This window comes from Anser anser, assembly GCF_964211835.1.
Source record: "Anser anser genome assembly, chromosome: 3".
Classification (NCBI taxonomy): Eukaryota; Metazoa; Chordata; class Aves; order Anseriformes; family Anatidae; genus Anser; species Anser anser.
The window spans coordinates 87,988,773-88,004,498 of record NC_139722.1 but is presented as its reverse complement, the minus strand read 5'-3'; the positions used below and the strand labels follow the sequence as shown (position 1 = coordinate 88,004,498).

At 37.3% G+C, this 15,726-nt stretch overlaps 1 protein-coding gene across 7 annotated transcripts in view; it reads right to left on the bottom strand.

The window, feature by feature from the left end:
- BIRC6 (baculoviral IAP repeat containing 6) overlaps positions 1 to 15,726 on the bottom strand; it is a 178,948-nt gene that overhangs the window by 142,339 nt on the left and 20,883 nt on the right. For all 7 annotated transcript variants that reach the window (XM_083829054.1, XM_083829056.1, XM_083829059.1 and 4 more), the window contains exons 6-10: positions 14,824 to 14,906; positions 13,442 to 13,664; positions 13,182 to 13,342; positions 11,078 to 11,136; positions 8,340 to 9,737 (exon numbers count right to left, since the gene is read on the bottom strand). In XM_083829054.1, coding sequence (XP_083685180.1) covers positions 8,340 to 9,737; positions 11,078 to 11,136; positions 13,182 to 13,342; positions 13,442 to 13,664; positions 14,824 to 14,906 — 1,924 coding nt within the window. The remainder of the gene's footprint in view (positions 1 to 8,339; positions 9,738 to 11,077; positions 11,137 to 13,181; positions 13,343 to 13,441; positions 13,665 to 14,823; positions 14,907 to 15,726) is intronic.

Genomic DNA, 15,726 nt, shown 5'->3' with positions numbered 1-15,726 from the left:
AAAATCCTAATTACTGGGATGTATATAGAGAAAAAAAATCCTGGAAGGCCTTCTATGTTTTTTTTTTTTTCTGAAAATTGATAGCAGAATGCCCTTCAGCACCTGACTCGTTATGAAAAACCCTGTTAGGCAAACTATCCAGGTAAACTGAAACAAACAAACAAACTTGAGATAACGTAGGTAATAAAAATCCAAAATTAAAGCATAATCAGCAGGTACTTGTTTTTCACTGGGGGAGCAGGAGGAAGTGAAACGCAGAGAGATAAAGGCACAGAGAGAGACGGTGCAAGGTTTTACTGGATCTCAGTAAGAAAGGCCCATTAAAAATGCCTTAATAACATTACTGTTTTAACAAGACAGAATAAAAAGAGGACTATTACAGCTTGAATCACCAAAAAGGAGGAACCTCCCAACAGACAGTGCTACATGCTGTGGGAAAATCCATCTGGGGGTCAGAGTGATACTGCATGAAAAATAGGGTTCCCAGTGTCTGAAGGGACATAAGATTTACTATCCATATTTTTCATTTTTTTCTCTTTAAAACAGCTATTTTATTAAGCCACTAAGCCATTTGCTATTGGGCCTTTCTTACAGAGATCCCATAAGAAGCCCACACTGCCTCTTCTGCCCTCCACCCCCCGCCCCGATGCAGAACAGTACATTAGTAGTAGATGCCAAGAGTGGAGAAAAAAAGAATAGTTCTAGTAAATAATGCTTAGAGTGAACTTCCTTAAGATTATATAGCTCACAATTATAGCAATTAAGTTTATATAGCTCACAATTATATAGCAATTTTCTTAAACAATGAGAATTAGGGACATGTTAAGAAACTCAGCTCCACTGGGTGACAAGCCAGTTCTTTTCCATCCTGTTTACTGCTCAAAGATCAATGATCAGAATGATCTCAGTGACCAAAACCTGAGAATCTCCTGTCCTGGAAATAAGCACAGCTGAGTGAAATGCAAGTTCAGACTGACCTGACCATTTGCCAGTTGTATGGCTCAGAGCAGGAGACGGACTGAAGAGCTTAGGGAAGTTGCGGGCTTGTCTAAGGGAATGTTATGCCAAGGTCTCTCTTAATCTGTAGATGGTTGGATTTGTTTTGTTTTAACCAACAATCATTTTGGAATTGATCATTAGCTAATGAACTGCCAATAAATTGCTAATTGCTAATAGTAGCAAGTACTGCTAATTAACAGCAGCAAAAAACTGCCTTATGATTTTATCCGTACTACAAGAGGAAGAGCAAGTCCCTGATATTCCTAAAAAACTCCAGCACTCTTCCAAGAAAAACTCTGTGCTAAACTTGAAATGTCTCACTTATTTGTTGTTTTTAAAAAGCTTCTGTAAAAAAAACTTTATCATGAACATCAGCAATACAGTATTAGCCTATAAATTAATTAGTGCCTGTGCAAGTTTTCCAAAACCCTGCAGGTGGCTTTGTTTCTGTGTCACAAAAGAGGTGGTTGTTCTCACAGAACATCTGAAGATGACCTTCTGATGATGCATGCTTATTTGTTGTAGAGTTACCATAGCTCCTATAGTCAAGTGCCAGGAAAAAAGTCTGTACAGAAGTCAATGCTGGTTTGTCATCCTTGCTTTATTTATTTATTTACTTACTTGTTTATTTGAGTTCTTACTGGCTCGTGGTACATACTACCAGACTGAAAAGGACTCACTCACCTGGTACTTTCTAATTCTAGTAGTAAACATCGTAATTAGTAGTTTACCTGAAGACTTCAATGTTTGTATCACTTTTGGACAGAGATGACAAATGCTTCTGTTGCACTAGCAAGAAGACATTAAAGCTCACACTGACTTTCTCAGTGATCATAAAGGAGAATAATTAGAAAACAGTATCACCATATTTCTTGAAAACAGCAGGTAACACATTTAAAACATGGGTAGAATCACAGAATCATAGAATATCCTGAGTTGGAAGGGACCCATAAGGATCATCGAGTCCAACTCCTGGCACCGCACAGGTCTACCCAAAAGTTTAGACCGTGTGACTAAGTGCACAGTCCAATCTCTTCTTAAATTCAGACAGGCTTGGTGCAGTGACTGCTTCCCTGGGGAGCCTGTTCCAGTGTGTGAACACCCTCTCGGTGAAGAACCTCTTCCTGATGTGCAGCCTAAACCTCCCCTGCCTCAGCTTAACATCATTCCCGCAGGTCCTGTCACTGGTGATTAAGGAGACTAGGTCGGCGCCTGCCTCTAGTTTAATTCTGAACTGTATTTAAAATCTGTAACTTGCTCAGACTTAAGAACCTGGTGGGTTAGTTACACAAACGGAACATAAAAATCATAAATCCATCCAAATGAATCCCAAGTTTCCTTCCATCAAACCAGTGATCAGTTCCAGGAATGCAGTGTTGGCACAAGTTAGAAGACATGTCAGAGATGAGGCCACTGCAGCCAAAGCCAATTTGGCGACGTGTTTGATACACTGAAGGTATCCTCCATCCTGGCAGGAACTTGGAACAATGACACAGATGTCGACAGCTATCACAACACAAGCACACCATCAAACAATACCCCAAAGATAAAGGCATTAAGAATGCTAAGCCATACCACAGGCAACTAGCCACTAAACAACTTCAGTCCTTCTTGTCTCACCATCGGGTTGCAGAGGAAGGGTTAGTTCCCACATACTAGTTGGAAACACCTGAAAAATTTCCCCAAGAAAGCTTCCCAGAAGCCTCACTCTAACAGAATTTTCTCTATTCTTGGACATTTCAGCTGTAAAAGTCCATCCTGGGTCATGAAAAAATAGAATGCAATTGAATAGAGACGAGTGAAAGTTACCACGCCGGGCAAGAAATAATTAAATGCATTATTATGGGAAAAATGAAAATCAGCTAGCCAGCAGTTCTGTAAAAGAGGTTCTTGTGAGTCATAAGATAAACCCGATTCAGTTTCCTGCTCCAAAGTGCAAACATCCTAGTGTGTACATGCACAGACGGTATGTACAGAGCGCAGAGTTATTCAATAGAAAAGAAGAATTCCTTTAAAGACATCTGTAGGATTACTGTGTCTGTTTTTGGGTCAAGAAGCATGTGGACCTGAGAAGATCTTTTGGGAAGGGAGTGATGTTTTTTTTTCTTTCAAAGCCCCTGAGGGAAGTTTAAAACAACTGGAGGTATTGAGCTGATGAAAACAAATGGCTGGAGGTCCCCACTCCCTTTTTTGTAGGGATCTTTGCCATGTCAATTAAGGACGGCACAACTGACTCCAATCAGCACAGATAATACAGACTAGAGACCAGAAAAAAAAAATATTCATCAAGGACATTGTACATTAGAAGAAATTCTGTGAACAGGCTGTTACCTCTCCAATGTGGAAGAACCTCAAAAACAGGTTGATCTCCTTCTGAAAGGGTAAGTGTAATTGATCCTGACCTTAAGATGATCTCCTTAGGATCACTTCCAACACTAATCCTGGCAAAAAAACTCAGCCCCTCCCATCCTCATTAGATCCAATTGCCTATGAAGGCAGAAAATTGGAAACACTTGACTGATTCCTCAACTTCAGATATGCTAATGTACAAGGCTGACAAAGCCTAGTGACAGAGATAAATAAGACATGAAAACAAAAACAGGAAAAAAAGCTACAGAGAGTGATAAATACACTCCATACAGCTCAAAAGCAAGAAGTTTGTTATAACGGAGTGGCACAAGATTTGGTGGCATTCGTTCTCAAATGTGTGGAAGTGTCATCCAGTTCTGTCAAGCTTGCTACAAGAAATATTAGCGTATACAACTCATTTTTAACAAGACCAAACTTCACTCTGAAAAATCGCTACTTCCTCAACAAAGGGGAGTGACAAAAAATCCTGTTATAACGCAGCACCGCAGGCAAGAACTTGGTAAAATTATAAATACAAAAAGAATGCCCCAAACATGGCAAAACAGACATCTAAAGAAAAAAGAGCTTATAGATGAACGTATAATACAACTGCTAAGGTATTAATGTGCAGGATGAATTACATACAATGTTTGTGGTCTTCTTCTACAGCTTCCAGTTTTTTGTTTTTTTTTTTTAAGTAATTTGGAAAAAGACAATATCCACCAGAACTGATCCAATGTGCTCTAGAAAACATGACGTGCAAGACGCTGGTTATGCAACTGCAAGTGGAGCTGGGAAGCAACATAGGTAGAAAAGAGGATTGCTAGAATAAAAAAGCAGTAAAGTTCTTCCTTCTTATGATGAAAACAAGTAGAAACATTACTTTTTTCTTCCCACTGCTTTTCCCCAAACTACTTCAATAATTAAACTGAAAATATAACTAAATTAATTTAGAAAACTACTGAAGAATCATTTTTTAAAACAATCAAATCAACCTTCTGTTGAGACTTTTGCTAGTTGTAATGCGAAACCAAATACTAACATTTTCAAGGGGAATCAATATGGAAATGATTTACTCCAAAACCTTCACTCGCTATGGATGTTTGAAAAGCAGATTTGTGAAAGAATTAGATTTCAAACTTCAGGTGAGCACAATCCAAGAATACTTCACTGACTTGAACATACTCAAGCACTCAAAAGCCACTATACAGATTTTAGCACCTACTTAATCATCCAGTCTGGGTGAAAAGTACTTGCTTTAATTATCACAGCAACACCCTGAAAGTTTCTACTTCTGAGAGCATTTGATTTATTTGAAATGCCACCCCACTTCCCTACTTCATAATATTTCTTCAGAACGATTCAGACCTTGAAGTTCCTAACATCGGTAGCAGTGAAAGACTAAGGAAACAACCCAAAACAATCCAAGAAAAGATAATAGTAGAATGTATGCTGTGGACTGTTTACTTAAGCAATTTTTGGTAGGCCTGTAGAAGTTAAAGGAAAAACGATTAGATGAAAACAGATTTAAAGAGTGCAGTGATAACTGTAGCCCTTGAAATTTACCCATCCAAAGCGAATTATATCTGGTCCTCTTAAACACCAGATAACAGAGTTCAAGTACCACTAGAAGGCCACTCCACTGCTGTCAGCCTGCTGCATAGTTTAATAATAAAGAATATTTTGGATGCTACCGAATTTAAGCCAAGTTTCATATTAATGACACAATATAAAAATGTTTAAAAGCCCCAAGTGATAACAAAGCATTGCTAAGAGGGATATTAACCATAGTTTACCTTGGCCAAGGGTAAGAGAAGAAAGCAAAACACACAGAGATTAAAGTCTACTCTTTGCTTGACAGAACTGGAACCAAGAATATACTTCAACACCTCACCCCAGAGGTCAACTACAGACACTCCTTCACAGAGAAGCACCTGAGGCTGACACCAAGGTGCAATATTTTTAAGCGGGATAAGAATAATTATTCCCAACCCACAAAGATGGTTGAAGTCAAATGCAAGTTGAAAACATCTTTACATAGAAACACTCTAAGCCTGAGACACCCACTCACACAAATATATTTTTTTCCAGTTATATCTTAAGGGCAGCTACAGAGAAAATTATGATCTACCAAGGATGCTAGCACATCAACAAGCATCTTCTCCTGGAACAGCAGAGAGAGTTGGCTTTTCTACGTCCAGAACTTGGAGATGTTCAAGTACCTTCTCCCACCACCTAAGCAAGTAAATAGTAACGAATATACTGCTCAGCCTATATTCTTGAACACTTTTCCCATGACCTCCAAGCATTTCCAGTGCATGTTTGTTCAAAAGCATTTACTTAACATTTTCACCTGCGTCACTGCACTGCAAGCTACTTGCTAGGATTAACATTCAACACACCGGTGAACGCGGCCCTTCTCCTTTCAACACCAATCTTCCTTACACGGTCTGAGTGCAGGCACATCCCCTACATGGCAGTTAAGACAGAAGAGCAAAGACTGCAAAGGGATTTTGGAAGAAGCCTAAGAAAACCGCATTTAAGATAAAATAATGATAAATCTTTTTGGCCATCTGGCAGATAAGGAAGCAATTTTACTCACAGTAGCAGGATTAAAGGATGGTTATGACTGAACGAAAGTTAAGGGAAATCTATTCCTTATATTGTTTTTCCATTCTAAATCTTGGTGTATATTTGAATAAGTTAAGTAAATAGTTGAGCTTTTTGGTTTGCTCTTTCTTTTAGTATTTCTGAGTTTTATATAGTACTTTTATTTATACTTAAGATCAGATCATTCTTTAAAAAGCTCCAAATTTCAGCATAAAATACTAGGACTCAAAGGTTTCAGATGTATCTTGTATAAGATCCTGAAATCCAGACTTCTAATGAATATTGGTCCCTAGACATTTGTGATGACTTTGTACTTAATTTCTCAAAAGTGAAAAAACTATACAAGCAGAAGTGACCAAAATGTAAATATATATATATATATATATATAAAAATTGAAAACTTCTAAAGATATTTAAACAACCAAAATGTTTTTGAAATTCATTTTAAAATGGTTGCAGAACAAAAAAACAAGTTCTAGATAGAGGCGTGGTGGGTGTAAATCAAAGGCAGGAACAATCAATGAATAAAAAATTGAAGAGTTATTGAAGTACTGTATTCAAAAGGGGAAATTTGATGGCAGAGGAATGATTGCCTCTGGTTTACAGGACCAGAGAACAAAAAGAGAATCCCAGTCATCTTAAAGGCAGCAAGAACAAAAGAACTTGCAAAGGTATTTATAAATTACTAAATGGACACTATAGCACTCTCAGAAAAAAATAAAAAGGTTTTTACTGAAAAAGCAGAATGATGTCCTTGTCTATTATGAGGAAGACAAACTATTTTCCAGTCAGTAACAGAAGTGGTGATTATAAAGGCAGAAGAGACAAATACTCCTACACACACAGAATAAATGCTCCCAGATCAACAGACCTGCGTCTTACATTCGAGGTCCCAAAACAGGTTTAGGTAATACCAAACGCAACAAGAACATCATTACCATACACGCTAACACTGGATGGGAAAATAGCATGCACAGAAACAGCAAGTCCTTTAACTGTTGTCATTAGCCTTAAACACAAGACAGACAGAATAGATTTCATGTGAGAATTAAATGAATAGCAGTACAATCCTGTGGGAAAATGCTTAGCAAGGTTGTTTTTAAATGGGATTTGATGTTTGACCAGTAGAGGTAAAAACATGACATGTATATACATATAAAATAATGATATATAATAAGAAATATCTATATGATACATACAGTTTTCAAAAGCAATTAATCTTTGGGTTAGAGCTCCGTTTTAACTAGGAAAAAATGTGCATTATTAAATAAAGCTCAAACAGTTCAATAGCTGTTTCTACCAAAAGAGGACAATGTAATAAATCCAAATGTTTCCATTGGCAATCTGCAAATATCAATACTACTTGTTAACACTCAATGTTTTCAATCATATTAAAATAAATATAAAGTTTCCACCTCCAAAACTCACAGTAGGTATGTGATAAACACAGAGTCCTTAGCAGGCAAAATTTTTACAATAAGCTAGACTATCAGCTAGAAAAAACAAGTAGGCCTGATTTAACAGCCACTCACCTGAAGACTACATAATTAACATGATGCAACTGAGAAAGTGTAAATGTGACGATTGAAATTCTAGAGGAGATAAAGTTCAACATGGAGGGAGTTCCTCTGTGATGTGTGAACCATCCCAGCAGCTTAGCACTTAAAGAGACTAAGCATTTCCACTGTAGCTGCATTCGAGTGCAGGAAAGCTAGATAAGGACACTGGCGCATGGAGGAATTCAGGGTGGTAGGGGCAGGTTCAGCTCTTCCCCTGTGAAGCAGCAGTTGGCTGGACTTCAGTTAGGCTCCTCTCCCACCTGCCCTTTACCCCCCGAAATGTATTGTGTTTCTTCAAAAGGATTTAACAATCCCGCATACATGGTCCTGGCTCTCAGAGTCAAGACAGAATAATTCCAATTGCAAAAAGGCCTGAGCAGAACCAGCAGCCCCATCTGAAAGTAGACACAATCTTAATAACTTATCACTGGATTAAGGTACAAAAGCATCACCTTCTCTACTGTCTTGAATATCTCCAATACGTACAGAAGACATTTTTCTGAAACACCTATCTCCAGAACAGAAATAATTACATTAAAAAAATCCCTTTGTTTTGGATTTAAGCAGATCTGTGACGCTACAACAACAACATTAACCAGTACACTGGACATATCCAAGAGTAATCCCCATTTTAGACATGAAAATCCACATTTAAGAGGAGGAACGGAGCCCATGCTCTCTAGAACAGAAGTAAACTGTAGGTAAATTCAATGGCATTTGCCTATTACTATCTTGAAACTTACAGCCTACCATCTAACCTTCTATAATACAATCCAAATATGGCAATATAAAGCATGAAAAAAAAATTTTAAAGAGTCTTACCTTTGGTGCATGCACATAATCTGTCTGTGCCCGAACAGTATATCACAGAGACAAACATATCTGGTTCCTCAGTGCCCTCTTTTTTAGGTGGCTCCACTTTGGCCAGAATTTCGAAGTTTGAAAGATCTAGTATTTTTACATATCCTCCCTGAGTAGTTATTACCAGGTGCCCAAGAGTGGAAATCTCAGATCTTCTCTCTCTCCCACTGCCATTTTTAGAAGTTAATTGCATTTCCTCTACAGGCTCCTCACAGTCATCCTCTCGATTATCCAATATATCTGGTGGGAGCAAAATCATTGAGGTAATTGTGTCTTGGGGGTCTTTGATATGCTGGATTTTTACTGGTTCCTCCTCTAGAGTAACTATTCTAGTGGCATAATTCATTTTATAAAGCACTAGGTATCCACCGCTAACACTTCTCTGTTCAGGCTGAATTATTAAAGGAGTTGTTGGTACATCTGCTGGTGACTCATGTTGGATTACATCGATACTTGTGCCATTCACTACAGCAAGACTTGATTCTATTTCACCCTTCCTTCTATTACATAGTGCCGAGTTTAATTTATTTAAATTATTCAAGGCCTCTACTTGATTTATTGCACTCAGAGATTCGACAGGACAAGTCCGCAGTCCTACTAACAAATGAACTCCATCTGCACAAGGAGTGATTGAATCTACACACAGGTTCTCCTCCTCTGCAAACTTTGGCAGACGCAGGCACTGAACCAAAGTCCCAGGCTTGGGAACCATAGAGCTCCACTTGTCCGAGTCCAGAGAAGTTAGGTTGGCTGCAGCATCTGCAAACTGCTGAATGTAAGTCACAGGGGGATCCTGCAACAGCAACTGTTCCTGGCTGTCCAGCTCCATTTCAATGATCTGTGGAACTGTGAAACCATCATCGTGCATACTTTTACTCATAATATTGTTCATCTGTGAAAAAAGTTTTCCTGCTTTTTCATCAGACTCCTTAATGCTGTATAGCAGCAATACAGGTAAAGTCCTCCTTACCAGAGGGGAATTCAGTTCTGAATTAGTGCAGGATTCATTGTCAGTTGATCCCTGTTCCGAGACACTCTCACCTCGAGTCCTGCTTAAGCCATCCAGTGACCGCTGAGAGTTACTGCTAACAGGAGAGGTAGCGGGTGATTTGTATGTTAAGAGACCTCCAGCTAATAAACAAGGAAAGGGAATGTTGTGTTGTTCCAGATGTTTTTCCTTCATCTTTTCACTCTTACAGTTGGCCAAACAGGGATTTGCACCAAGTTCTTCTAGATCCTTAACCGTATCTTCCAGAACGTTTGCAACAATTTCCCACTGAAGTTTCTCAGGTTGCTGAAGAATGCTGAGAGCTGTTATATCAAGGCTGACTTCCATAGTTTCTTTTTGTGATGTATGCCCTTTAAACAGAAATGATTAATGTAATATATGTTTAAAATAAAAAGGAATCGCATTACATATATTACGGACTTATTCTCATAATTAAGGAAAAGTTTCTGCTCTACAGTTTCAGGATGTTGTAACATTCTGTAAGTTCAAGACTTGTTAGTCATGAAACAAAAGAAAAGGCCTAGAAACATTCTTTCTACATAGACTAATGGTTCTCCTGATTTTATCAACGAGTGAAAGTAAAGAACACAGGACAATAGCTCTCCTGATAAACAGTAAGATCTTTTCAACAATTATTTTACTCAGGTTAGACCACCATACTAAAACCCAACTAATCCAATTGATTCATTTCATGTTCTACCCTGTGCCACCACCCCTCTTCCTAGACAGCTCAGCACCATCTACAATCTGCAACTCAGCAGATTCATTTTCCACTCTCAGCTGTAAAACACTTAATTTTACTCTAAAGCTTGAGTTACCACCACATAACAGACAATACGAAAAGCTCTCTAAGCTACTATAAAACACAACACTGTAAACAGTTCAGATGGGCCTGATGAAATTAAACAGCACTGCAAGAATAACAGTGAATCGGAAGAGTTCAATTAAGTAATGCAAAAATGTAATTGATTACAAAGGAAAAATCCAAATAAGACAAGACTGAAGCATAAATGATAAAACATCATCTTCATAAATACTTCTGTTGAAAAAAACATCGTCTTTTTTCCCTTGTGTGTATGCACATGCACGTTCTTTACTTCCTTCCCTGCTGCTCTTGATTAAGCTGTGTAAACGAACTATGAAAAGCAAGCATGCAATCCTCCCACCCATCAAAATTTCTGGTTAGACCTCTAAGAAAACAATGCAAACACCATACATAGCATTGTACTGCTTCCATTTGAAAGCTTTGTTCAGGATGAGAAAAAAAAGTAAATTTCTATCAAAGACCATACATACAGAGAAACAATCAAGATACAGGAACTTCCTCTAGCAGTCCTCTGAATTTAAAGGGTTTTGTGCAGCTCTAATTTGTTCCTGTTCTAAGTAAGTTCCTTTAACTTGGTTTGTGTGTTTTATTGACAGCAAGATAAGCAATGCTTGTTGTCAAATAAGACATTTATTAACCGAAGTGATTTTTTTTCTCTCCCCTGTATCTACTCTCTCCCACCACACAAATAATGACTTAACTATTGGCACTGTTTTCCAGGTCATTTTTTTTCTTCATTCCCACCCCCCCCCCCCAATACTATGAATACATATCCTTTGCTTACAACGGGGATTTCTTAAGAGCCTGAGAAAAACAATTTTCTTTCTGACCTCTGAACTACTATACAGAGCAAATATAACCCACCTGTCACAGATTCTGATCTGGAATGCTCTTCACTGTCCGAATCCTCCAGTAGGTCATCACTGGAAAAAAAAAGTATGAATGACACCATGTACACTGTTGCTGCATTCCTATTTTTAAATAAATTTAAAAAAAAAGGTAAAAAGAATCAACTGTTGGTTATTATCCTGCGTTTCTTTTAGTCAGCATTGTATATCCATTGCTGAATGTCAGACACTAACATCATGATTTTTTTCCTCAGTAACTGAGCCAGTAGACTGGCTTTCAATTTGCCTCATTCTACTATTGTATTCCCCGTAATTCAGACATAAATTGAATGAAAATGAAAGCCAGTTCTCAGAAATCTTTCAGACAAACCACAAAAGCAAACAAACATTCAATACTTAGAAAAAACGCAGACACCTTCTTCAAAAGTTGCTCAAAATAGTATCTGAAAGGTGGAGCTGCCAGACTGGTTTCCAATTCTACCAAGCAATTTTGTACCTAGCCCAGAAACTATCATGGTTCAGGGTAGTCCTGTTCCACTCACGTGTACTGACTTTCTCCCACAGCACAGCAGCCACCAACAACCATCCTATGAGCATTCATTCCATGGTTCAAAATACCTGAATAGATTTTGACTTCCTCAGAGCCCCTTCCTTAAAGAAACAGTATACAAACACCACGTTGCTTTAAAAAAATACTACCAGATGAGTCATGTTTTCATAAAAGCAGTTTCTGGTCAAGATGCCTCTTGAAGAGAAACAGGCCATTCAGTAGTCCTAAGAATATATGAAGCTTTAACCCATCTGGCTTTCCTAATAGAAGAAAATGATTTGCTATGACGAGACCTTTTCATACAGAAAGTACAGCAGTGCCTTTGCACCTTCAGGTATAATAATTCTCAGTACCAGTCAGATTGCCACATTTCAACAAACCGGATACTTTCTCCTCAGGCCCAAGAAAGAGAGTCTTTTTAAATTCAAACCTGATCAACCTTCACTTGAAGACAGCAATGATTCAATACTTCATCATCCAGCTTCCCCTTGGGTGGGAAAGTGATAGTAAACTTCATAAAGATTAAGTAGAGTGGAAGATGCTTAGTCTTGAGTAGCACCATTGTACTATCCATTAACCACCTATTCAAAATGGCTTAATTCTTTAACTCTCCAGGAGTTTACAGCCCTAAAGCTACAGTCAGAGCCTAAATTTCAGCAGCTGTTAGTAATGATTGGCTGCTAGGCCTACAGACAGCATCCTCTAATGCTGCCCACGTTTCTACATATGCTCTTCAAAACAGCAAGCTTCATATTTGCTCTTCAGTACTGTAGGAATCACACCAAACTTAAAAAAAATGTCTACTCCTGTGTGTGCAGCAGCACTGTTACTTTCTGATACTGATTTTTAAGAAGAAACATTCAGAAAAAAGAACCCACAAACACTTTTTGTCCTGAGATTTCCAATAATGATTCACTCTTTTCTTTGAGTTTTATTAATATGAGAAAGGAGTTTCCAGTATCATACTGTAAGAAGCATAAATTAAAGAATATTGCTTATTCTCACATGGAACTAAGTGTCAGCGCATACTCTAGCTTGTTTAAAAGCTTGTGACAGGACTGTCTCATCGTTTAGAGTCTGTTTGCATGCGTTAAAAGTACAAATGAAAGCAATTCCTACCACATCCACATAATTTATTTTCAGAATGACATAAGCAGAAATTAAGGAGAAGCAATCAGGAAAAAAAACACATTCTAAAAGCCTGCAAGTACCCTTTGCTTTCAAAATCTGAAATACATAATCCAAAATTCAAATGAAAAGCTGTTCCTGAACTTGTATTCCTTGCTCTCTTCTGTCTCTGGAACATCAGCACAGAGCAGCAGTAAGATTTGGTATCTCTATTAGTGGAGATTAAATAACTGAAACAGTGGGACTAAAATGGAACTAGCTTTAAAGATGGATTTTTTTTTTCAAGTTTTGAACTGTGTACAGACATATAAGGATTAAAAAAAAAAAAACTCCATAAAAAAAAACATACTGATCTTATATTTCACAAAACATGACTTAACTGAACAACATTTACCATTTACAAAGCAGAATTTCTCACTGCTAATTTTTTAGAGTGGCATACCTGTCTCCTTCTAATTTTGGTATATCTGAGCAGCTAGATGAATCTTCTAGCCATGCTAGTGTTGGTCTCCTTGAGTCAACCCCTGAGCTCTGTTCTCCTGATAACATAAGTTGCTGCACAATAGCTGGATCATATGCATTGATCTCAAATTTTAAGTGGACCTGAGAAACAACAACAAAAAGCAGAAGAGATCTTTGATGTGTATCAGGACATGCTTAATCACAAGTAATCAGTTAATAAAAATTAGTTATATTGTATACCTTCATAAGTTTGGAAACATCCCATATGCAGATCTTTCCTCGCTTTGTTGCAGCAGCTAGAAAATGAGGGCAACTTCCAGACCCAAAGCAGGCTATTCTGTCAGTGCCATCTGTGCAGGGAAATTGTGCTGGACTTGTTGCCAGTGTGACTGAAAGAGGTACATTCTGAGTGTGCTCACCCTTGACAAACGGGCAGTTTGGGGAATGTCTCTCATGTTCAGACCTTTTCATATTAAAAACAAAACATATCAAAATTGATTTCTTACTTTGAAAAACATACACGTCATACACAAACTCAGCCCTTGAAGCCCTGTAACTGAACCATTTGAACTGTTTTGTAGTCAAATATATAAGAAATTCACTAAAACATTTTTCCCTGCTATTTCTTAATAGCAAACTGTATCAAAGCCACTGGTCTTTGTGTCTGGGTAGTCACATTCAAATGGAAGAATCTGTCCCATAAAAATCATACATCTGTCCTAAAAATCATACATCAAAAAAAAACTTCTACAGACAGTAGTTCGTCACATTACCATGAATTAAAAAAAAAAAAGCATACATTAGAATTCCAATACCATGAGGTATTATTATAAGTAGCCTTAATAAGAAGCTGCAATATCCCATTTTTATTTCTATACCCACACAAAAATTGAAATTGAAAACAGCCCTAAATGACACATTGACCTAGAAGCATAAAGAACACAACAAACTTCTAACCTTGATATATAATGAAGCAGAGACAGGACAAAGAGCAATTACACTACTATAAAATGTCTGGAAATTAACAAGGAAAAGGAGATGGCAACTGTGAAACATCATGTTAATAAGGAAAGTTTCCAACAAGTCAGGAATCTGATGCGTTGAAATAATGATTATAAATTACCAAATAGCCATGACAAAAATTACATTAAGGTCCCTTTTAAATCAATATAAGGTCCTGTATTTCTGTCAATATGCACCATTCTAGCTGATTCAGGAAACTAGTAATGGAGCTTACAACTTTATGTAAAAGGCAAATACGTACTGCATGGTCGCTGCAGTTTAAGAACTTGTGTTCTTTTCACAGTTGTACAGAAGACTGGATTTAGAACCATACAAAGAAACGTTGGCTGCCATCTTTGTCACAAAAAAAATTTAAATGAAATAGCAAACTAGAATTAAGAAATTTAACTGCAATTTCTTGGGTTTTCGTACCATACAGAAGTTTGACGTAGCACAATAAAGTATTTTGTGATTAGTCCCATGAAATCATTCTGGAAATCCATTCACATCAGTGTAACTTCCTAAACTCAGAAATCCTATCAAGATATGCAGACCTTTGTCCTCCAGATTTCTAACATCTTCAACATAAACCTGTCTACTTCAAATATTATTGAACTTACCAAGGTTCATCTGTAGGCTCCCAGCATACCAAACACACACTACAGGTAAAGCACATGGCTCTGTCATCTCCTGATGAAGCAGGCTATAAAAATAAGAAGGAACACTTGAAATTCATACAGCTATATAACACAGAACACTAACTAGGTAATCAAGTCCACTCCTTCTTCTAGTGGCATAGCAAAGCACAACATCAAATGTATAAAAGGACAAAAATTACATAAAGTGGAAATATTTCACATAAAAAATTTTGATACACAACATTTCTACAGAAGAGATCCAGAAACAACACCTGTCCAAGCCATTGATTAAAAGCCACACAGAAATAGATGAGAACACAAGTGAACAGCTTCACTATTAAGACATTTTTTTCTTTGGAGAAAACTCATAACGTTCAAAAATTCTGCTGAGCTTCAAAATTTTAACTGTACATTTGCATGCTTGTAAAAATACAAGTTGAAAAAACATTTCCTATTATGTCTTCAATCTGCTGAAATATAAAGCATTCGATATCACTCCTCTGCAAAGATGGTTGTTACAAGCTGAAGTGACAGAGGAAAAGAATAGAATTTTCCATTCTCTTAAAATTTAGCATTTTCATGACTACTTTTCAAGTCACTGAGATACACTTGGGAACATGCAGATATAATTCTAACATTTTTTTCCTGTATTTTCCCTCCTGAACATGCTCTTTTCAAAAGCACTTCAGAAAAACATTATCCATTTGCACCTATCAAATGTTGCGGATGACATACTAAGACAGACAATATGGATGTCAAACAACATTACGTAAATCCATACCATACATAAGTATTTAACACATTTTTTATATAAGTGAAAATAACCTCAGAAAATGAAAAAAATGAATAGGAAAGAGTAGTGGAGTAAAATGTTGAGGCTGTAGT